The 23,743-nt window shown below is 40.6% G+C and overlaps 3 protein-coding genes across 7 annotated transcripts in view; 2 read left to right on the forward strand and 1 right to left on the reverse strand.

Moving 5' to 3' along the window:
• The first annotated feature begins 1,935 nt into the window (after window positions 1-1,935).
• LOC143348704 (uncharacterized) lies at window positions 1,936-10,807 on the forward strand. 5 transcript variants are annotated; one of them, XM_076779260.1, is made up of 12 exons: window positions 1,936-2,076; window positions 2,193-2,299; window positions 3,639-4,087; window positions 4,155-4,438; window positions 4,510-5,697; window positions 6,099-6,391; window positions 6,637-6,726; window positions 6,841-7,045; window positions 7,121-7,222; window positions 7,290-7,625; window positions 9,834-9,882; window positions 10,687-10,807. In XM_076779260.1, the coding sequence occupies exons 2-12, from the start codon at window positions 2,200-2,202 to the stop codon at window positions 10,702-10,704; spliced, it is 3,114 nt and encodes a 1,037-aa protein (XP_076635375.1). In that variant the 5' UTR covers window positions 1,936-2,076; window positions 2,193-2,199; the 3' UTR covers window positions 10,705-10,807. The 5 variants fall into 5 exon arrangements, with proteins under 5 accessions (XP_076635375.1, XP_076635376.1, XP_076635372.1 ...); XM_076779261.1 differs by having other exon boundaries at window positions 6,649-6,726; XM_076779257.1 differs by having other exon boundaries at window positions 6,637-7,045.
• LOC143348705 (uncharacterized) lies at window positions 10,720-12,847 on the forward strand. Its single transcript, XM_076779262.1, has 2 exons — window positions 10,720-11,007; window positions 11,165-12,847. Exons 1-2 carry the CDS (start codon window positions 10,720-10,722, stop codon window positions 11,756-11,758), a joined length of 882 nt encoding a protein of 293 aa, XP_076635377.1. The 3' UTR covers window positions 11,759-12,847.
• Window positions 12,848-19,130: 6,283 nt separating this feature from the next.
• The window catches only part of Ft (cadherin-related tumor suppressor fat), a 68,665-nt gene continuing 64,052 nt past the window's right edge, over window positions 19,131-23,743 (reverse strand). Inside the window, exons 17-23 of the mRNA XM_076779367.1 lie at window positions 23,404-23,682; window positions 23,021-23,325; window positions 22,679-22,944; window positions 22,169-22,612; window positions 21,687-22,056; window positions 21,322-21,537; window positions 19,131-21,161 (exon numbers count right to left, since the gene is read on the reverse strand). Of these exons, the coding sequence (XP_076635482.1) occupies window positions 19,131-21,161; window positions 21,322-21,537; window positions 21,687-22,056; window positions 22,169-22,612; window positions 22,679-22,944; window positions 23,021-23,325; window positions 23,404-23,682 (3,911 nt within the window). The remainder of the gene's footprint in view (window positions 21,162-21,321; window positions 21,538-21,686; window positions 22,057-22,168; window positions 22,613-22,678; window positions 22,945-23,020; window positions 23,326-23,403; window positions 23,683-23,743) is intronic.

The following is a 23,743-nucleotide window of genomic DNA, read 5'->3' on the forward strand; positions in this document are numbered from 1 at the left end:
TGGACGCTTTACCATGGAAAAAGCTGTACGCTGAAAAGCTTCGTCATCGTTACTTCAATGTTAAGTCTTGACCTTTATCTACCATAGAATGCAACATGTAACTTGGAGAAAACATACTTTAAATATAAAATATGTAACGTATTTTCAACATCATGTTGCATAATTTATGTAAATTTTAATGGTATATGATACATTTCAAATGAAATTTTCAGGCAATTATAAAATGTATCTTCACGGCATCCCATCCTAAGCTTTTCTAGTAGATCTAAAATTATATTTTGTGTAACAGTAAATTTATAGTGCATACATGTATTTTTTACAGTAATTACGACATGCCTGCGAATAGTGTCAAGGAAAAAGGCTGAAGATCATGCGATGCCACTATGATTTGTAGAATCGGAAAAAATCGCTACGAATGGATGTAAATTGTCGCAGCTGCAGCGACATTTAGGTACAATGGATGACAGGTGGCAATTGGATAGTTAACGTTGACAATTCTGTTCCAGAACTGTATGGACTGAAAGACTTTGTGGAACACTGGAGGGATAGAAAAGAGAATACGGGAGGCATAACGAGAAAGCAGAAGTAGAGGAAGCAAACAATAACGAAAAACAAAATAATAGAATTAGTGTAAGAGTGAGAGAAAGAGATACTCGCTTTGGTATGAAATGGAAGGAAAATGAGAAAGAGAAGGGGGAACGAGAGAGACAAAAGAGTTTCACGACGATGTCGAGTTGCGCCTGCGTCGGCAGTACTTGGTATGAGCGGATTGGTTCCCTACTCATACTTGAGTGCACGTTAGGTTGACTTAATTTCAATTCGGGCTCCTTCTCTACTTCCCCCTTCTCCTTGAGCTCCAGCGTACATCTCGACCGATCCCTTTTGTATTTGTTGGATTTTGTTCGAAGGGCATACGCGATGGCGCAATAACGTTTACCGTATATCCTGTATAACTAGGGGCATGCAGCCAGAGTGAACCCTTCGATCTTTGATAAAAGAGATGCAGCAGTGAAGATAAAGAAATTGAGAAAGACAAAAGAGAGGAGGGGGAGAGGAAGTGGATAATGGTGGTGATGGTAGTGCAGCGGAGGAGAAGTTAGACACGAAGAAACGGAACGACGGGAAGAGAAGAGAAGAGAAGAGAAGAGAAGAGAAGAGAGGAGAGGAGAGGAGAGGAGAGGGAAGCCTAGCGTTTGCAGCGATCGGCGCACGCTACCCCGCGCGCGCGCGTCCTTACAAAACAACGCATCTGAACACTCTGAACCCGTCGCTGAACGCGCCTCAACAGTTCGGCACGAATTCACACTGAGTTGATTATCCTGTCCGACGCGCGGGTTTCATCGCGGCGCCGCCATATTGGCGGCTCGATATAACACGTACTAATAATAAGTTCAGATTGGGTACGGTAGGCATCGCAGTTGACGCGCCGATTTTATATTCGTTGAATGTTGCTACAACAAATGTGCCATAAACAGCGCAGTGATCATGTCATAACAATTGGCAGCCATACTTAATTCATAATGTAACAAACCCGGGAGAAAACATCATCGTCCGAATATCGACAGAACAACATACATGTTTTTTCTCCTCTTCTAATTTCACACTAGTTGAATAAGTCCGTGACTTTTGTTTTTTTAAATTTGAACGATAAATGTATACGGACGTCGCGTCATGTACAGTCGTCGTCATCAAAAGTAAATCCGATGTTTTTACTTACAAAGTTAACATAATGAAGTTTGACGCATGTTGAGAGTTTACTTCGCGATTGTTTAATTGACCTTATTTCCACTTAACACTTTGCTATCAATCGTAAACAACAACGGGCACTGCTACGATAAGTTCGAACGAAGCAATACATTTTTACGACGAATTAATTCTGCAAAATTCTGAATATTTTTCTCAGTGATTGTAAGATGTTATAATTGTGTTGAACACGTGAACTGTGAATTACTACAATGGATTACTATTTGTGCATCGGTAAACATTTCCGCCGCGTTTGCAGTGAACAATTGTTCAAATCAAGATAAATCCTTGTTGATGACCTTGTGGTAATTTGCATTGTTGATAACAATGCCTGTAAGTATAACAAAATAATGAGTTAAAAACAGCAATATTAATGTTGTGATTAGTAAATAGATCACATGTAATCACACTGTATTGTGATAAAAAGAAACCATTAACTTTATTTACAGATTGGAAATGAACAGTCCATTAGATCAAGATATTAAGGAATTTAGGTTTACGGACCAAAGGAATATTTGTAAAGACGACACAAAAGTGGATGATTTACAAAAATTTGGTATGTTCTTTTCCAAGATATTGGTTGTGGTGTATAATGAAACAAATTATATATCAAAATCAAACAATGTAAAACTCATAACAGACGATATTAAAGCTTAGTGTAATTTTTATGAATTACTTCTTTGAAATTTAAGAGAAACTTCTATCCTTGTTTAATCAGATACATTATTGTAGTACTAATCTGTGATTTTTTTTTGTTTATTTGTGTTAACTGGTTCATGGATATTGTAATCATTTTTATGAAAGAACATACACACAGTGTTTTACATTCTATCATAAGAAATAGGTTTTAAGTATATCCCATAACGTATATATTCAAAATAATATTGAAACAAATTAAAGCATATGTAATAAAAATTTATTCAAATCTATGTATATACTTTGTAGTATCTATAGTATGAATGCACTTGTTTCTTTTTATTTTGATGTATTTGTATAAATTTTATACAATTATGAGGGAAATGTATGCACTTAGTATATCCAATGGAAGGTTAGGATACATTGAATGATTAGCAATACGGAAATTGCATTACTAGTGCATTGACATTGATTGAAGCACAAACAACTTACGTTTTCATTCAATTCCAGTAGAATATGCGTTCACGTCCTTTTCTTAGCAAAATTAAAGCAGTAACGCGTTTTATTAAATCATGAAACTTATTTTCATTTATTTTTTTGTCGTTTAATCAAACACCAATTTTATCACTGGTTCCTTGGTTTAAATATAATCTGAGTTTATACAATCGTTTACGACCGGTAAAGGACAGTTTATGGACGTTCGCAATGCTATCGCGCGAAATATGTTTTAATGCGTGCTGCATCACGGCGGGAATTTTATGGAAACATGAAACGAGCCAATGATATTCGTTCTTTAGATAGTATCGATTTGAGAGTCCCGTTTTCAATTCTCGGCAAAAGTACGGGCAATTATCTCGCTTGCGCTAGGTTGTCTCTGCTGTTACACCATTTTGCGTGGACTTGGTGTTGCTGCATATACATCTGCATCGATTGTTTACATTCGTTGTAACACGGGGTACGCGCGTTGACACACCGAGTGAATTTTCGAAATTAAGAAACGTGTATGAATATCAGCGATGTGTAGTTATCACACACAACTACGGACGATGATATCAGTTTAATCGATTTGATAGAAGACACGAAAGCGCGGCAAATTACCAAGTGGACGTTTCTCTCGGAAATATTTATTTAAGAAGGTGGTTAGGTGTCTCGTCTATTTGTTAGCTGTTCGTTTTTAAATATAGAACAACAATTTCATAAAATAATACAATAGATACAGTATTATTTTACTGTCATTTCTTAGATACATTTAATTTCAGGTGAACAAATTGACGATCAAAAGTTAATATTCGATTTACCATCTCCTTTATTGAGTTGTGAAATTTGTGGGGAACAGTTTGTATCCAAAAAGCAACTACGTTCTCACATACATACTCATTTAGGAAGAGCACGCGTAGTTCTGAGGAGGATTACGAATCTAAAAGCTGTAAAAAAGAAGCACAGTAGTACATATTGGCTAGATCCAAAGAAAAAGGGGTCTCTGAAATTGACATTAAAGAAACAGAACTTCTCTGATACTCTGAAGCTCAAGTTCAGAAAGTCATCAGAGTCGGAAGACTTTACTGTTGTAAATAGCAATATTAATCTGGGTACAGAGAACTATCATCAAGGAGACGTGGCTGGGGCAAAGGAGAATGATCAAAGACACGACAATGATTCAGAAAGTTCAATCGACCAACCGTTTGAAAACGTGATGGTAGAACAACAGGTAATGTCTTGATAATCAATGTAAAGAGTATCGATCGGTATTATTTTACAAATAGTATTGTTAATAGGATGAATATGGGAACACTAAATTTAATAACGATGATCATAATCCATTGGAAGAAAATGATAGGCCATCCATAGATGTAAATGAAGGTGATTCGGGGGTAGGGAGTGATATGGCAAATCCATCTGAAAAGGAGGATCAAAATGTTGATGATCTGCAAGGTACAGACCAATATGATAATTCAGAAAAAAGACTCTCAGAGACAGAAGATCACGAAGAATCAGATGCATTGGAAGCAACGTGTCGGGAAACAATTGAAAACCTAAAGAAGCTTGGTGAACAATCTGGGTAATATTGTCTAATGAAGCAAATCTTGAGATAAAATATTATTTGCTACAATCTACTGTTTTGCTTTTCAGATCTAGATCTATGAGTCAATTAATCGACAATTCAGGAATTGAAGAGGATGACGATAGGGAACCTGAATCTAACATGATACATGATTTAGAAGAGAATCCAGCTATTAGTATTATTTCTAAGTCTTCTACATTTTCCAATCACTCGGCAGATTGTACGACAGTATGCGAAGATGAAGATAAACCTGAAGAATCGGCGGAAGGAACAACAGGCTTCAATTGGAACCAATTATCTACTAACTTGTCTAATAAGAACAATGTGATTTCCAAAGAAAACGAGGAACAGTCTGAACATAGGGGTGACAATAATATCGAAAGTGCTGGATCTCTTTTACAAAATTTGATAGAACATCAACGACATAATCAAAATGACACGTTAGCGAATAATTTACCGTCGGAAACGGAATATGTTTCACTCGAAAAGCTGGCTGAAACTGTTAGTACCTGTCGCGTCTGTAATGAGAAATTTAAAGATATCGCTCATCTAGACGAGCATCGAAGTAAAGTTGGTCATTATCAGTGCAATGTTCCAGAATGTATTAATCTTATTTTTCATTCGCCGTTGGAAGTTTCTATGCATAAAGCTCAAATGCATGGAACTCCTCTTTCTCCGAGCGTGAGCCAGTTGTCGCCCCATTTAAATACCAATTCGCCTCATTTGAATCAGAATTCACCCCAATTGAGTCAGGCATCGCCTCAATTGAATACACATTCTCCTCATGCAGTATCAATGGAATCTCCAAACACACCAAATTCGCAACAAATAAATCGGAATTCTCCGTTAACTTCTCCGCATCAAACGAATTCTCCTACATATAATACAGTAGCTAGCACTGGACAACAGATAATACCACCTGTTAATTTTGAACAATTACCTGCACCTGTTCAACAATTAGCTCAACAAGTGCAACGTATGCCTCTTCCACAAACGCAAATGGCACCAAGTCTCGCGCCAGGTGCTAACACAATGATCCCTGGACCAAATTACTTTGTACAACCACCAGGAAGGCCACCGCTATATAGAGTTCCTGGTCCACAGGGCATGCATTATCCTCCTCATATAGCACACATGTACCAGCAATATGGACCAGGTCCATATTCGCAAATGTCTGCACCGCCACCTCAAATGCATCCTCAATTGTCTCAACAAATTTCACGTGGAAGGTATCCTACTGTTGCACAAAGTAGTCGGCAAGTACCATTATTATAGAAGGAACCGTTTAGCGATATTATGTGCCACAGTAGTATTTCTCTAATTATCGCAGGATCGAAACCGAGGCGGGGCGATTAGATAGGGAAGTTTCAGGAAGTCGCTGCTGTTACTTATTTGTAACTGAATATTAGTCAACGCTGGAATGCCTTGAACAACATGAAATAATTGATCGTGGACGTCGCGAGTGATTTCCTTGTAAGCTCGCGGGAGCAAAGGGGTTAATATTATAATAGACGGTGATTATAGTTGCCTCTCGTGTCAAATGGATCAAAACGATGGGGATAGTTATGCGATAGTTAGAGAAGCATCACTGTATTAGTTTATGCAAAAGAATTGTTGACTCTATTAAGCAATTTAATTTGCATCTACATATTTATAGAGCACCACGTGCTCCACAAACCGGACCAGCTCCGCGGCAACGTATGAAACGTCCTATGCAACAATCGTTGCAAGTACAGCAACAGAATAATTCTGCTATGAAACAACGACGAATGGATGTTTTATTACCAGATAGAAACGAAGACGCGGATTGTCATGTTATCGCGCAACAAAAGAGAAATGACGGTGTGCCCGTCATACAGAACGTTCAAGGCGCCACTACCCAACAGACGAATAGAAATGATTCTACGATACATCTTACAGATTCTATAACGCTTAGTGTACGACAACCAGGTAATTTTCATTCTTGTACAGATATGTTTTTTGTTTATACATTATGAACATTGGTTTATTTATGTTTTCGAACCTCTTCTCAGAATTAGTTTTATTACTTTTACGAATTTTCTCTTTTATTTTAAATTATATGATGTATTTATTTGAACTATATTATGAGAAAAACATGAAAGAAATTTAAATAACTATTTGCGGAAGAGGTATGCGGCAGAAATAAAGAAAAAACATATTTTACTAATCTAAAGGTTCCGCTCCAGCTCAAGTGCAGAACACATCAGGTACTGGCGGCAAGAAGTCCGATGCAAAGGCTGTGGCTAATGTACTGGCAGCCAGAGGTATTACTGTTACTCCAGCAGCAAATAAAAATAAAACAAGCGAACAAAACAAACAGCAGATACTTTCACAGCAACAAAGGACCATGCCTTCACAGCAGCCTTTAAATGTTACAGCGCTCAATCTGAATTCTGCTATTTCTATAATACCAGCTAGTTCGCAAAAAAAGCAACAGGAACAAAGTCAGTTTGCCGTTCCTCAGAACAAACAAAACAAAACAGCTGTGAACGAAGTGGAAAGACCACCGAGACCACCTACTGTTGACTTAACGCAGGACGGTCCATCGCAAGTACCAGTGGTGAGACGTGGAAGACCTCCACGGTAAGATACGTTAGAAAAGAAACACTGTCGTTCTCCTATGTTCGTGATAATCGAGAGTGTTGTTTGTTGTTGCAGAGCGTTACTCACTTGCCAAGTGTGCGACAAGAATTTTCAGAATCAAGAATTATTAACGCAACACATGGCTACGCATCGTGCGTCGAGTAAATTACTCCACAAGTAAGTTGAACGAAGATCTTATGCAAAACCATTACGGTATTAAAATACGATAATCTTTGTTTGCTAGGTGTAATCTTTGTCCTGCTCAATATCCGACAGCTCAGGCGCTGATAACGCACAAACAAGCGTATCATAAGGAGGTTGATACTGTAGCACAAAACGGTGGTGCAGAATTAGCATTGCCGGTTGTAGATTTAAAGTCTCCTCACGTGTTGAATCGTTTGTCAAACCTCGGTATACAAAGCTACATACCGCTGGCGCAACTTAGCGCTCAAACGGGTGGTTATTTCGGATTACCGATAATTACGATAGACGGTGCAAGGAATCCTAATACTTTTAATTTAGGTGCACTTGGTGCTACTTCTATTCTAAGTCTGGGTCCTCTTAAACATTTGTCAAACAGGTAACTGTGGACGATTGTACACTCGGCCTATGTTTCGTGCAATCCTTTAATTACCTTTGTACGTTTCGTTCGTAAGGATTTCTTTGTACAAGTATCGCTGTATTGTCTGTTTACCGTGACGGGTAATTTTTTTCCCCATGAATTAGAGGCAATGTACATTTTTTTTTCTCCTTTCCTTTTCTTTTGCTATTTCGAACATTTTTCTTTTTCTTTTTAGTTTACGTGACTATTATTATTTTATTAGTTTATTATAGTCTTAAAGCAATACAGTATTTGTAACGAGGATTAAAGAGACGTTCGTGTTATTTTAGACTAATATAGAACAAGATTTGAGATATGCAATCATTATGAGAATATAGCGCAAGTGCGCGTGTATGTTGTATATATGTATATATATAGACGCATAAATATATATATATATACACATATAAGTATGTATGTGTACATGTCATATATCATTATGAAAGAAGTTTTAATACGCGATTCGATACGCGTGTAAATCATCGTCACTGTTAGTATATTTTTTTTAATAAAGACATCGAATAAAATAAAACTTTACCGCACCGTATTTTTCGGGAATTACTCTGAGGTTACACGTCGCACAGGCAAACTATTGTTCCAAGAAGTTGTGCCACATTTCCATTAATATACGACAGATCATGTTGTGGTATCGTTTGATCTACGGAGGTACGGAAATATACGAAACTATTAAAATTTTATTATGCATGAGATTAGGAAACAGAAAATCTAACAGCTGTCTAACTTATGCAAAAACTAATTCGTTTTACATACATGAGAGCACAATTTTTTTTTTTTCGTACAACTGTAATAAGTAATACATTTCTTTTCGTTATTAATATCGGGAACATTAACTGTATACACATAAAATACACATACTACAGTGAGAGTTACTAACGTACCTAATCAATAGATTTGTTCTCCTAAGGAAAAAGAGAAAAAGATATAATATATCCTGGATACATGAAAAGTTTTTCTGTACAGTAAATAATCATATTATTACGCAGTGTTACTAAATCACGTCCGTTTTTCGAATGAAAGAATATAATTATAAATGATAAAACGCGCAGAGTTAATACAGAGATACAGTTATAAGATAAAAGAGTTAATTATTTTTTCGTTGAACAGTTTCGTTTCGTAATTTAACAACAAATTACTGAAATACTACCGGTTGTAAATATATTTTGTAAGATGGGAAAAAGAAAATAGATTACAATTGAAGCATACGCCCGTTTATACTTGAAATATCTTTATAAAGAATACTGATAATTGTGTAAGTGATACTTAAGGCAGCCAACGTTAAGTATAATTCTCATGTTATCATACGCGTTCTTTATTTATTATCATTCCTGTTGAAACATTGCTGTCTGTAAATAATTATCATTTTTTTGTGTACTGTGTACATTTTAAAATAAGCAATCCGTTCCGTTTAAATTATGAATTATGAAAATGGTTACTAAACACGCAAGAACTGATTTAAAATAACGATGTTGTATATATTTGTATGATAATAAAAAAAAAACATTGACTTATATGATAATTTCAGTGAAATTTCAGTCAGTTACATAACTAATAATAGGGCATTATATTGTTCTTTGTTCATAACAAAATTTCAAATGTTTAAACAACTTTGTTATTAAATACTTTAGTAGATATCGTTTCGCGTTGATTGTTAGTTTTTCTTCGAAAGATTAGTTTTAATAATTTCAAAGGAAAAGAATAAAATAAATATTTGAAATATTTGATACGAATTACATTCCCGCCCAATTTAATTTAACTGAAATTTTCGAAATGTACTACTTGATCATTGACTTCCTGTTTAATTAAAATTTTTTATAAATCTTAAATATATTTTAACACGTACATGTGATTAATATAATTTTATAATTAATGATTAAACAAAATATTCTAGCGTTAAACAGGAATATCTTTTAAATAATTAATTTATAAGCGAGAAAAGTTACATGTCGTTTTACAAATTGCACTACATAATCGAATGTGATAAACCATAAAAGAATGTAACAAATGAAACTTTCTTACTGTTCTGTATATTATTATTAATATTTACGTAAACTGATATGATTTACTAAAGAAAAAGTGAATTATATGTTAATTTAATTTTTATTTAAACTCTCTTTTTACTAAAATTTCAACTTAAACTTTTTCGTTTCCGGTAACCGTCCTTTTCAGCGCGGGATTTCGTCAGGTACATGCACTCCAGGAATCTGCTTTAATAAATGTAATTATAACTTGTTTTATATTACTATAATTAACTTTATTACTTTATATGTTTATCACTATCATTTATTATGTAATGAATGTACAAAAAACAATTCATTTGTATCAAATTACACGTTGCGTTCCATTTCCCAACGAGTAGCAAAGGGTGTACGTATCTTTCAATTTTATTTCGCTACGATCGCGTTCGTTAATTACGTATATTTTATCAGTTTCCATTAAACGAGTCTTTGCTTATATTTATTTCACTTTTTATCATTACAACATCATTACAAAGATATTTCGATAGTTACGATTTTAGAATGATAATCTTTCCTCGTAAGATAGCTTTAATTGTTACGTGGTTATTAAATTTTTTCAAACCAAGTATTCACGGTATGACATATTTTTTCTATTGTTCGAGTAAATAATTTAATGCATTTTTGTTCTGTTTAAATTAATCAGAAACTTGTAGGAGGTAGGATTGGAAAAGATTCGTAGGTATTAAAAGAGTGTAGGTATAAAATTACGCACGCGCCAATGTAATTATGGGCGTTCTGTCACTCGGCTTGTAGACATTGCGTGGAATGTATCGTTGTTGACGTTTCTATTTTCTTATTTCATGAGGTTTATACTTGCAATGATCGAGCTTTCTGTCTCTTAAATGTCCGACGATCTGCGTATTTATTGATAATCAGACGTTTTTGCGTGGTATTGTAACCTTTATTCGGACTAACTCATTGTCAATTTCAGGATTTATTTCATTATTTCATACCACGCATTTCCATGATTAAATTGCTATCATGATTGCGTTCTATTGTTGCAGATACTTTATTCATATTAGTTTGAAGCTATCGGTATGAGTGCTACCTTGAGTTCGAGGGCAGAACAATATTTCTATAGCATAAATCCACTGGCACAAAGAATAGGAGAAGATATTACCGCCACAAAGGAAGCCTATGAGGGTCTCTGGAACACTTTAAGCACAGCAGAGCGAAACCAAGCAATCAATGAAACTATAATTCAGCCAGAAGTAGCATTGAAATATACTTTAAAGAAGGTTGAAGTTACTAAAGAGCTTCCAGAATGGTACCCTAAGTTACGCATTCAAACTGGTATGAAATACGTCATCGACGAGACTGGTTCTGTGAGTATATTATTAATTTTACATTACCAAACTCTATTTAGTTAATAAAGTACTTTGAACCTGCCCTATTATAACAATACAGATTCATATATATTTAGGTTCAAAGTATTTGTTTAAATAGTCTTAGTGTAGAAAATACTTATTTACTATATTATAGACATTACGTTGGAGGGACGAGCATTCAGCTCCATTTTCATTTATGACTCAATCACAAATGAATCTCAGTATAATAGATTCAAACGAAGATGCAAAATCAAAATTAATAAGAGCACAGTTTGGGGAGTCACCACATTTCTCAAGCCCAACAAAATTACAGAGAAACAATTCAAATTCCATTACCGATACTTATGCGTCGTCGCATCAAGTCGGTCGTTTTCAATCCGATTGTTTTTCGAGTAGTATCTTTGAGGGTGAACAGTGTGGTAATTTGTTGAAAGGCAATACAGATAACGACCATTCTGAAAGTATATTTGCCAAGTTAATGAATAAAACGTCTCTATTAAAGTTACAAAACAATTTAGCGGATGATATGGAGAACTTAGTCAGGGAAAGAGATTCGGATACAGATAAGAGCCAATCGAATACGTTAGTTGTAATGTCGCGCACGAAATCGAGCGATATCAACGAGTCTACTGCATTGCTAGAAACGCCTAGTTCTTATAGTAGTTTCCAATCTTCTCAATTAAATCAGGAGGAGGAAGAAGAGAGAACTATACCAAAGACTGGCTTTGAATTTCTCGATAACTGGTAGATGTATTAGAATAAACGCTTAATATAATTACGTTTAATTAAACATGGTACTATAATTGTTACTGTAAGATTGCGTTAAAAAGTGTTTGTACAATTTTAGTTCCTGAAATATTAACGCCATGGCAGTACAGATTGCTGTTGCAACAGATAATATATTTGCTTTTAAGATATAGTTTTGAGTATTCTTCCACGAGAAGAAGGCACAGCCTGTTTACATCCCCGGTCCTGTTGCAGTCCGCTGACTCGCAAGCATTGGTCGAAAACGATGACGAAGATCGGTGACAGTCAATCAGCGGACTGCAGCAAGAGTGGGGCTGTAAACATGCTGTGCCTTCTTCTCGTGGAAGCACGGTACCTATATAATATTAATTATGATCTCAGATTATAATGACATTAGAAATAATCCTGTTATGGAAAGTGTGCTGATTACAAAGTAAGCTTTTATTCTATGAGAAGCTAAGTATATTATTAGGAAAGTCTATTAGTCAAGGGTGGAATAATTGCATATCGAAAGTAGCAAGAGATTTTTTGTTGCTGTAATTCGTAGGTGTTTATATACAATTTTTCGACGTGTGTACAATTGCATGTGTGAAAATAATTGGAACTATACTTAGAAAAAAAGATACTGATTTTATATGAACATTTAATATTTTGATAATCGTTTTATATTTGTATTTTTATTTAAACAGAATGTTTACAAGTTATTATTACGATTTTTCTTCCTAAGGTAACTATTAATTATCTTCCTTTAGAACTTAGAAAATTCTTAGATATACAAAAAGTATTTAACTAAAGACTGAAGAGGCTATTTCGTTTGATTCATTATCAACATATTTCTCAAATAATAGTAATAAATTTTATACGGGGAACCATTGAAAATATAGTTTGCATAGGATAATAGTGATAATTTTCTGGTGCATCATAATACATAGGTATTTTTTCAACTCTAGAAATTATTAACGAACAAAGTAACGAAACATTCTTACATAGGAATGTGTATGTTGTTTGAGTGGGATGGAACGTGTGTCGGTGTGTTTATTAATAAAAATCTGTCAAGTCACATTTATTAAAAAAATATATATGTATATACATGATACATTATTGAAGCTTTTATTAACATATTCAAATACATGAACTCATGTACTGTATTTGCGTTCTTCAATGTGTACATTCCTATTGTTTATTCCAAGGTTCACTCCTTCCTCGATGGTCTTCCTGAAGTCCAGCCTCTAAGTAGTCCAAAATCCAGAGAGCCAAACTAGTAGCAAAAATAAGAATTTAGCCCAAGTTCCAATTTAAAAAAAAGTGTTATGCAATGTACCTTCTGTTCTAGGTGACTGAATGATAGTTATGTTTTCATCACCACCGCCCATCTTTCCGATTTTCGAATTGTTGTAGTAACCGAAGATATTTTTATTCGTCTGCGCGATACAATAAAACTCTTCCAGGTCGGTTGTTCTTGTTAATTTGGCTTCTGATTCTTTCTCGTAGGGTGACACCAGTATCAGACGCCTTTTCGACGATGTTCGGACTGAAACTGGAACGATTCTTTCACCATGTTAGAAATATCAAGGGACAAATGAAAATATCACAAAGGTGAAATTGAAGAAACGAAGATTCCAACGTATATGTATAAACATTTAGATAGTATTAGATAGTATTTACCATTTTCATCGTTTTTATCACCTGATGCACCCTTAGACGTGTTTTTCGATTCGTATGTTATTTTTTGAGATAGCGTGGTCAAACTCGTCGATCGACTATTTTTGTTAGGCAAGGATCGATAAGGGACGTCCGTTTCGCTTTTATTTTCGATCTGTGTGAAATTATCTTGATCTTGCGGACAAGGATCTAAGAACGTTCACATAGGAGAATAATTAACAGTAGAAAGCAATGTATCGATATCTGTGGGACACTCTTGCGCTAGAAATATCCATTTTTTAATAATTTAACTGTGCATGAGAAGATAAAAACAAACCCCCAGAGAAGAACACTTCATCCATACGAATTTAATAATTGTTCTGTAAAGTATCGCGAAGTGTTCGTCTCTGTTAATTTTAAGCATATTCGATGAAAAGAAAATGGCGAACCTAGTTCCTCTTTCTCGTTTAAATTCACGGGGCTGCAGCGCCCGAAACCGGAACACTTTTGTCCGTCGAAACAATTCGTGTTCCGGGGAGTGTTCCTCGAGTTGTCACCGACTTCTTCGCGATCCTCTGATGCGTGGGGCAACGAGCCATCGTCGGGCACGTTCCCGCATCTGTATTGCTCCATTGCTTGACGCTCGAGCTCCTACGGTCAAATTGTTCCCCCTTTTTTTAATAGTCAAAGCTTCATTCATCATTAGTTGGAGACGAGATCTTCAAACCAGAGTTGTCCAAGTACTATTACAAGCAAACTCTGTTAATAAAGTTTGCTTGAATAATTAAGCTTAGCTGAAATTGTATTTTCAAGGTACTTGGACGCCTCTGGTTCAAAAGAGTCGAGGTGAACGATATCGTACTTGGTATTTGAGCGCCAAAGACTCCTCCGAGGTTCTGTATTGCTCCATCGCCTGTTGTTCTAGCTCGTCGTACCTGGTATCAATCGCATATCGGTCTCTATGATAGTCTTTTATATTGTTAATCGTACCTTTTCTCGAACACGTTCTCCATCATGGCTTGGTTCGCCACAGTGTTCGCCAAAACGTCCCTGTAAAGTCTTTTTCTGCTCCGAATATCGCTCTTATCCCTCCCATTAGTCGATTTCGCGCTCGAGCTTTGAACAGGGATCCCCATTTCCGGTTTCGCGCGTTCCACGTTCTTAGAGCTGTTCTTTTCTTTCCTCGATAAGGACGGTTTCCTGTCTTTGCCCTCGAAGTTGCGTAGCTCGGTGACCAAAGCGTTCGTGGCGGTGAACTTGTTCGTTTTCGGCGGACAACTTTTGTCCAGCCATTGGATCACCTCGGTCTCCGACTTCCGGTTCTTCGTCTCTAGAACGTGACTGGATTTTTGCGCGCCTTTCGATTGGCCCCGATGCGCCTTCATAGCGTTCCTCGTTAATAGTATTAAATTCTTAAAATCCGCGCCTTGGTTCTTCCTTTTCTGGCCCGTCTCGTGGTAGAGTTCTATCGGGTGCTGGTAGACCGGTATCGGGATCGGATTCGATTGCAGAAATCTCTCCTGCACCTGCAGTTCGAGGAACAGGTTCGTCGTGTATCGAAGTAGAAATTATTTTAGAAAATATTCACCCACGAAAATCGGCGCAAGATATCTTAAATAGAATTGTACCAGTTTTGGTAAGAAAAATCGACCATATTGCACCTGTAGGGGATGATGGGTGATGGTCGTTGCGCGTAATGGTTGCACCGATGCACACATTGGCGTCGAGGCGGTGGATATTTGTATCTGCGTGGGCGGTGGGATCCTTTGGTACCATTGTTGAGAAGGTCTGATAAACGTTGTGGCGTCTGTGGCCGGTAACAAAGGCACTCCAGTGCTCTGAAATGCAGACAAAACACGTGCAACCTCCTTGTCGCGCACCTTGGGTAACTTTAATGCCGGTGGCGCGCCGTTCAAACTACGATAACTCGGTAATAAAAAATCGTACATCGACTTTTAAGGGTCCATTACAAAGGGGAGAGTTCTCCCTTCAAATTAGTCGCGAAAAAGAACCTTGAAAAAATTTATCTCGCTCTGTAGAGTCATTAGAAGTCGGAGAATTTTAGTTGAAAGATGGCGGATTGAATCCAACATGGCCGAATCGTGTTTAATTGCAAACCTGATATAAAGTCCCAGTCTCGTGAACTCTGTTGTAAGGGAACAGCTCGTTCTGGTAACTCCTTTCGTTTAGCGACGGGAAATACCGCATACGACTGTTGTTCTGTTCCTTGTTGCCACTGAACCGCGTCACCGGAACTTTCGGGAAGAATTCTGGTACTTCCGGGCTGAGTACCGGCGGCAGGTGTTTCCTGGCCATTCCGTAGCTTTCGATTCGTCCAGCTTGGTACTCTGTTCTGAGTATCAATGGTCGATACTGGAGCGTGTAATAGAATTGCTGTTGACGCTCCTTGTTCTGGCATATTTGTTCTCGCGGATTAATGGCGGGTTGTTGTGGCTGATGGCACTGTGCACGCATTCTCTGTTGAGTGAACTGTTGATGGACGGTTCCCAGCTTCCACAAGCTGCGAACTGCCTCACTGGTCACTCGAATGTGCAGCTGCATCTCCATGGAATTCTCGATTGTGTAACGCCGATGCACGTAACACGCGTCGGGCTTTTGGTTCGTATCCGACTCTTGAAACAGATCGTTTTTATTAAGAAAAACAACAGCAACCGTACCGAAAGAAATGGACTTGTTTTTTTAATTTTTCTAAGAGTATATTACCGATTATGTTCGAATCCTTGATTAATCGAGATTCGTTTCTTGATTCCTGACAGGTCCCAGGTCTCCTCTCCGTAGGACTCAGCTTCCTGATTCTGCGTTGACTCTGTACAGAGTCCTCCCAACGCAGCTGGAAACCACGACCAATCTTCGATGTGTCATCAGGATCCGGTACCCTCATCGCTGAGCTTGGCAAAATCAATTTTCCCGTGTGTACGTTAACGCAAAGTAACACGAGAGCACAGAAATAGCGATTGCGTTGTCCCGAAATCACAAGTATTTCAACCCTTTGCGCTGCCATATTGGAAACTTGGAAGCGTTCCCCATAAAAATCTATAAATCCTTATACAGGGTGTTTGGCCACCCCTGGGAAAAGTTTTAATGGGGGATTCTAGAGACCAAAATAAGACGAAAATCAAGAATACCAATTTGTTGATGAAGGCTTCGTTAAACAGTTATTAATGTTTAAAGTTCCGACTGTACTGAATTTTCCAGGAGTGGCCGAACACCCTGTATAATTAGTTTGTGGGTGCAAAGGGTTGCACACAATTGCCATGGAGAAGTTCTGAGACGCTAACAATTCACGTTTCGATCGCGCCCCGCTCGCGGTTAACCAGGCGAAACGTTCCTCCACTTCCGGTAGCATCCAGGGCTCGGTGACTTCCGTCCAGCAGAAATTCGCCAGAGGAACGGACGTTGCATCGTCGTTCGCTTTGTAGATGGTCTCGCGGTCCTCGTTGTACTCGTAATCGCCATAAGTAGCCAATCGCGAGTCCGGAATTACGTCGTTAACACGTCTAGGTCGATAGCTTCCGGTACCTTTGTATCTTGCAGTCAGCTTACAATTCTATTGCAGAATGAATCGTCGGAGTTTGTAGTCTATTTTATATTTCTTTAGACAAATACACTGTCGATATTAAAAATATCCAGTTGGACTGTTAAATATATTTGTTACGTAATTTTTGATACTTTGAAATATAAAAGAAATTCTCTGCGATTCGTTTGGTTTGAAATAGCTTCGTGCAAAGTGAAACATCGTTAGGCGTTTATAGTTAAAATAGGAAGTCACCGTAATCGCGTATGTTTTACCTGAACCCACAAAGATCGATTTAACTTTCGAAAGGGATCCCCCGCGTCGAAGGTCCAAGCTTTGTCGGCGATCAGACTAATGTTCGCATAGGCGCTGTTCAAAAGCTCTTCGTCGTACGACGGGAATGAAGATATCATTATCTGAACATGCTAACCGATCAGAAATGTATATCAGTAATCGAATTATTCTACGAATTCGTTGTCCCTATTTATCTATTGAAAATATAGATTATTGTCGCGTCTGTAGATTCGCGAAATGGTCATATATTTGACAGCCTGTCGTTTCGTCGAGACAAAATGTGGAATCGATAGTAGAATCGAAGCGCGTTCAGAGCACAGTTTCACCTTTGAATTTTTACCATTTAATAATAATAAATGAATGAACGACTGTGTCGAAGGTACGTAAGGGTTGGAACAGTAAAAATGCGTTGATTATTATTTTTTTACAAATGTCTTGTTTATTACAAATACGATCGATGATAAAGTAGCGCACGCACATTCATTCACGCATTTTGTACAGACCAGGCGTACGATATTTACAAACAAACAATTACGCGGTAATTTACAAAATTTTGACGATCGATGGTGAACGGATAATCTACGATAGCACTTCGAGCATGGAAAAATCAGTCTGGTGGTTGCGCTCTGTTCGACGTTTTCGACGATCCGATAAAATAAAAAAGAAAACGCATCGCGATTTGGAAATTTCGTGTGAAATCTCGCGGGGACTTTGCGAGAACGTCGAACGAACGGTTCGTAGTCGTCGCGACTACCACGAGGAACGCAAAAAGCGCTAGCACGATGCTAATTTCATCTCCCTTCGACGTTAAATCGTTATTGCGCGACTGTATCGAGATTATCTGGCACAGAGCGTTAAAGTACTTTATATACAGTTGGTATTTAATAGTTATTTATAGTTGCTCGCGATACAGTCGCGCAATTGGTTTCACCGTCAGCGGCGAGTTCCGCGAGAACTCGCGGCTGATCGCGAAATATTTAAGTGTTAAGTGTTTTTTTTTAAATTCGTTAAAGATTCGACGGCAAGCACGTCCGCTATAAATGTATCCCTATCGCGCGATCGCGAGAGTCTCGTTTCCGTAAATTATTTACAAAATGCACAATCATTCGGACGCGGTGAACAAAAAATTCGATTCACGGATAAAAGATAAATCGTCTCGAAGATCCTCCTATCATTATGGCAAGAAACAGGAAAACGTAACGATTTGCTTACGGGTCTAACAACGTTTATGGTTCGCGTTCACTGTTCCACTAGCTGTTTGGTCGACGCTAATTGTTTCTCGCGCGATTGATTCTTTTTGGTCAGCGTGTACGTTTACGTTTAACACACTTCCGTAGGCTTCTTCGAAAATTGTCCGACGGTTTTAAGTTCGAACGGAGTTAATTGACCGCTCCAGAGGTTGTCCCACTCGCGCACGAGCTCTCTGTTTCTTAAGACATTTTTAACATATCTATTGAGCCACTGATGTAACTAATGATTAGACTGCGGATGTTTATGCACTTATGGGAAACTTTAATTCTCACAAAACTACAGAATTATTATATTTAGGGGTTGAAACAGCCCTTTGCAAAGCTCCCACTTCATTAATTCTATTGTGACGTCACTTTTCGTACTTGCCGTCAGGGGTCTACGCTCTTGTCTATCTCGCAAGCGTTCGACTGACCCCTTCATTCCTATATGTACATTCCAATGTCCCGTCGTCTAAAGCAGGGCCTGCTAGTAAGTCTTACTGAAGCCTTAGAAAAGATTTGCATAAAGATCCGCAGTCTACTATTGATACACATAAATACAAGATTGAATCTCCCCTGGGCTTGAAAAATTCTCATGTAATTCGGGAAGCAATCGTGAGCGGTCAATCGAGTTCCGGATCCGACCATAAGCGAATATTCTCTAAAGCGTCGGTTCAAACGTATTCCTCGGAGGGTTTGGGTATGCTAGCCGGCAGTCTGAGCGTACTTGGAACACGATTGGCACTGTCGGGTAACTCGGCGATGTCGATGAACACGCCAACGAGGCTGTCGAAGTTGAGGCCCCAGTTGAGCAGGTAGTCCCAGCTGAGGGCTGTGGTGGTCGTCGACGGCGATCCGTTGTTGGATGGTCTGTACAGTCCGCCCATGTGGGTGGACAGGTCGTCGTCGGAGGCTACCAGAGTGCTCAGTGAGCCGCGGAACGAGCTGTCGAACCCGTCGTAGTTAACGTTGGGCGGCAGCGGTGGTTTGGTCGTCTGCGAGGACTCGTTGCTCCGTTGGTTCACCTCCTCGTCGTCTTGCTTCGCGAACGGGTTGTCCGACCGTTTGTCGCCGACCAGCGACGTGTTGTCGTATTCCGAGCACGTGAAGCTGTCGTTGCCACTTTCGTCGGTGGTGGACGAGTTCCTGCGCTCGAGCCTTTCGACAGGCGGCGTGTGTCGTCTGTGAAGGTGCAGGGGCCCGTGCGTGGGCGGGCCCCGTGCCTCGCTGGACGAGCTCACGGCGTCCAGGGTCGACACGAGGCTCGAGGTTCTCGGTCTGGAGTTCAGTCTCTCGATCTCCTCGGCGGTGAGGCCCATGGGGCCCGAGGACACGTTGTTCACGGAGTTCTCGTTGTTCGATTGAGGGGCCTTTCGACTGGCCGTCGATCCTGACAGTTGACTCATGATCGGCGAGTTCAGGCTCCTCTCGCTGTTCGAGTTCAACGCGTCCTTTCCTACGCCCCCCGACGAGGAGGTCGTCGCCAACAGCGCGCTCTGCAACGGTTTCCCGCTGATGTCGTGCAGCGTCAGGATCCTCGGTTGCTGGGCGGACAGCTCGCTGCTGGGCGACAACCTGGCCAACGGGGTGCTCTGGAGCAACTTCTGAGTAGGCCCCGTCGGCTGGCTGACGTTGGGGGGCGGCAGGGCACGCGGCGGGAACGGGCCCGCGTGTCTGTGCTGCTGACCCGTGTGTTTGTGATGATTAGTGTAATTGCTGATGGGCGGGGGCGTGGCTTTGTACTTCCGCATTCCGTCCCGATAGCCTTTGTAATGGTAGACGATGTCGATGTCGCTAGGCGCGATGGAGCTAGCGTTCTCCAGGTCGTAATGCTCCGGCATGTCGGGCTCTTGATTATGTTCGTGAGAGTGCAAGGATGTTTGGGCGGGTGGGGGTAGCGGAGGATGCTCGTCTCGGATCGGTGGCGACTTGGTGACTTCCCTTTCGATAATGTCCGGTCTCTGGGGACGATGTTCCGTGGTAGAGTTGATCTCGCGTTCCTTGTACTTCTTCGAGATCAATTCTGGGCCCATATGGCCCACTCCCCGTAGGTCAGACGTGTCCGAGATGTAGGTGTTCTCGTGGCGGGACATCAGGTTGTCGTTCCCTGCGCCCACCAGCGGGTTTCCGGTCATTATAGCGTTCGTGTTCTTGTTGACCACCGAGGGGGCTGACTTCTCTTTATTTTGTCGTCTCAAACGGAAGACGATGAAGCTGACCAGAATGGCGATTAATAGAATCACGAAGAAAACTATCACCAGGGTGATCCCGATGCTCAGGGGATCGGCCGTGGCCGCTGCACTGATCCCGATCGGTCCCCTGCACCCGGTGTTCACCTTCCCGTGGTACAGCGCCTCCTTGAAGATCGAGCCGGATCCGTTGAACGGCTGGATCTCGTTGTTGATGGTGAAGTTAGCCAAACAACCCTCGAAACTTCTGGCGCCAGCGCTGTGAGCGTAGTACAGGTCTTGGCTAACTCCGCCGATCGATAGGACGGACAAGTAGGGGTCCAGGAAGTCGTGGACACCCGCTGAGTCTAGTTCTTCCCCGGTTTGGACACCGTCGATGAACAGTCTCAGCCCACGGAAGTAGGAGTGCAGGGTCAGGTTGTGCCAGTGGCCGTCTGCTAGGCCTCCTTCGATGTTGGCTGACATGTTTACAGGTGATCCAAGCAGGGACGTGTAAGACAGTTGCCCGCCACGGAGCTGCAATGGTCGATATTTTGATTAGAAAACGTTCTACTCTCTCTTTTTACTGGATTAACACGTTCACTGTCTCTGACCTTTATACGGGCCATAGTATCATGCTATTGGGTACACCACTGAGAGACCAGACAGTGAACGGGTTAATTTGTTACTTTCTTACCTCCACGGATGTATAGTGTTTGTTGGTAGCCGCGTATATGAGAATCCCGTCGGTTTTCACCGTTCTAAACATTATACCAATAGTTTTGAACGGAGAGGAGTTGCTTATAAAGCTGGTGTCCTCGCTGACTGCTCTGGTCGCTCTGCTTTTGTGCCATTGAGTAGACCCTCCGTAGAGATATTCCAATAATTGCATTCTTCTGTGCTTTTCCGAAATCTGTACAAAGTTAAAGTTATTTAGCCATCACTAATAATATACACACTTAGGGGAACACTTCCTTCAATTTTAGCGTTCTTAACAAGTGCAAATACCTAGTATCGTGTTCCATTTAGTCCAAATAAAGTCACCTTAAAATTCTCGCTCACCTTGAATTCTACGTATCCACCCTCGCTAAGGGTGACCGGCTCGAGAGCCCCTTCGCAATTAGGCGCGTTCAGCGACCCACACTGGCACGTGACTTGATGCCACTTGTCGTAACACTTGATGTTAGCCCCACAAACGGAAACAGAGTCCTTCGCGTCCCTCAGACAGGGATTCTTGTTCGATCTGACGCACGCAGACTTGACGCCTCGCGATGCAAGAGGATTGGACAGGTTTAGGGCTCTGCCGTTTATGGAAACCGAATGCACACATCCTACGAAGTCGTCAGAATGCACTTGCCCCGGCCTTTCGAGCACCGGATCCGCGTTCTCCAGTCCTCCCACCAAAAGAGGGTTATTGTTAAAATTTAGGGTCCTGCAAGAAACAATTCCATTGATTAGCTTGGTGTTTTCAGGTTTTCTTCGTCTTCATCAGCAAGTTAATTCAGCAACTCAACCAGAGACTATTCCTGAAGGATGCTACTGACCCGGTTGGTCCAACGTCATCTGCATAGCACGTGCCATCTCCAGGTCTACAGTCGTCGCAGATATCACCATGTTCCCTGCACATGGACACACTCAAAGATACCACGCGTCCGTTCCTGGTTGCTGTCACCTTCCTCCATTCCCCATCAGACACTGAGTGCTCAGTTTTGATAGTAATCGAGGTAATGGCGCTCCTTGCACCCCCATATGAGAACACTACCCTCCCATTCATGAGTTCCAGCACTACAAAGTCCGAGCGTCCACCTGTTTGCGGGGCATAGTTGTACAATAACAGTGCGTCCGGTTTCGTGGTCGCGAACACGATTGTAATGTCGTTCGTGTTCGAGTCCAGGGCCGGGAACGCCATGTACGACAATTCCTCGAAGCCAAAGGTGGATCGCTCGCAGTGTCTTCCGTAGCGACCTTCTGGACAGCTGCATCTGTACCTGAACAGGAATTTAAGATGACTATTCTGCGATAGACTATAAAATTAATCAATGGAGGAAACTTACCCAGGCTTCTCTCCCACGCACAAGCCTCCGTAGAGGCAAGGATTTGGTCTGCAAGAATCGGTGACCGCCTCGCAGTGGTTTCCTCTGTACCCAGCACGACACAAGCAGAAGAAACTGAAACTGTCGGGACTTTTTCTGCAAGAACCACCATTTCGACAAGGATTGCTCGCACAGGCGTCGCCTCTTTCCAGCTCGCATAGCTTTCCCTCGCGATCTATCGGACAGGTGCACTGGAAATCGTACCCCAAGCGTCGACACTGACCACCCTGGGCAACAAATTAAGGATCGTTAGCTTCAAGACCACGAACAACCTGTAATTATCATCATTGTAAAGTTATTTACCAGTAGACAGGGGTTTGGGGAGCAAGGATCCTGTCTCCTCTCGCATCTTTCCCCCGTGAAACCGTCTCGACACTTGCAGGTCATCTCGTGCATCATCCTTGGCGACGTGAGGATCAATGCCTGGCTGTCGGTGATCCTGGCGTCATCGTAGATGGCCAACTTGTCGCTGCAAGTGCCTCCGTTCTCGCAGGGTATGTGCTTGCAGGGCGAGTACCCTACGGTGAACGTCGTTCCCTCGAGGAGAGATCGAATTTTGTCACGATTTCGATTCAGTAATTCGGTCACCTCGTACTTGGTACGGTAACCTGCGAAGAGGAAGGTATATATAAGAACGGAGAGATCATATGGAGTTAATATTATGAGTAACATTGAGTTAAAGTTACCTAGAGGTGATTCCACTGCAAGATGGATGTTCAAGTCGGATGCGTTCTCTCCAAGACTGAAGATCTTCAGAGTGTCGCCCACGTCGATCTCCTCCTGCAGGACATCCAAGAGAGCGCGGTAATTCTGGCTTAAAAAATCCTTGGCGCTCAGCTTGGAGACCTGCAGGGTCACGCTGCTCTCGATGGTGGTGTTCGTGAAGACCAGAAATTCTACAGTGACTTTGGACACCACGTTTGGATGGCGACCATCATTACCGGAAACGCTCAGAGAGTAGCCAACTCCTACAACAGGTATAAGAATGTCAAGACCCATTTTTGTTTAAATACTTAGCAGTCTTTT

Source organism: Colletes latitarsis, chromosome 12 (genome assembly GCF_051014445.1).
Source record: "Colletes latitarsis isolate SP2378_abdomen chromosome 12, iyColLati1, whole genome shotgun sequence".
In the NCBI taxonomy this organism is placed as follows: Eukaryota; Metazoa; Arthropoda; class Insecta; order Hymenoptera; family Colletidae; genus Colletes; species Colletes latitarsis.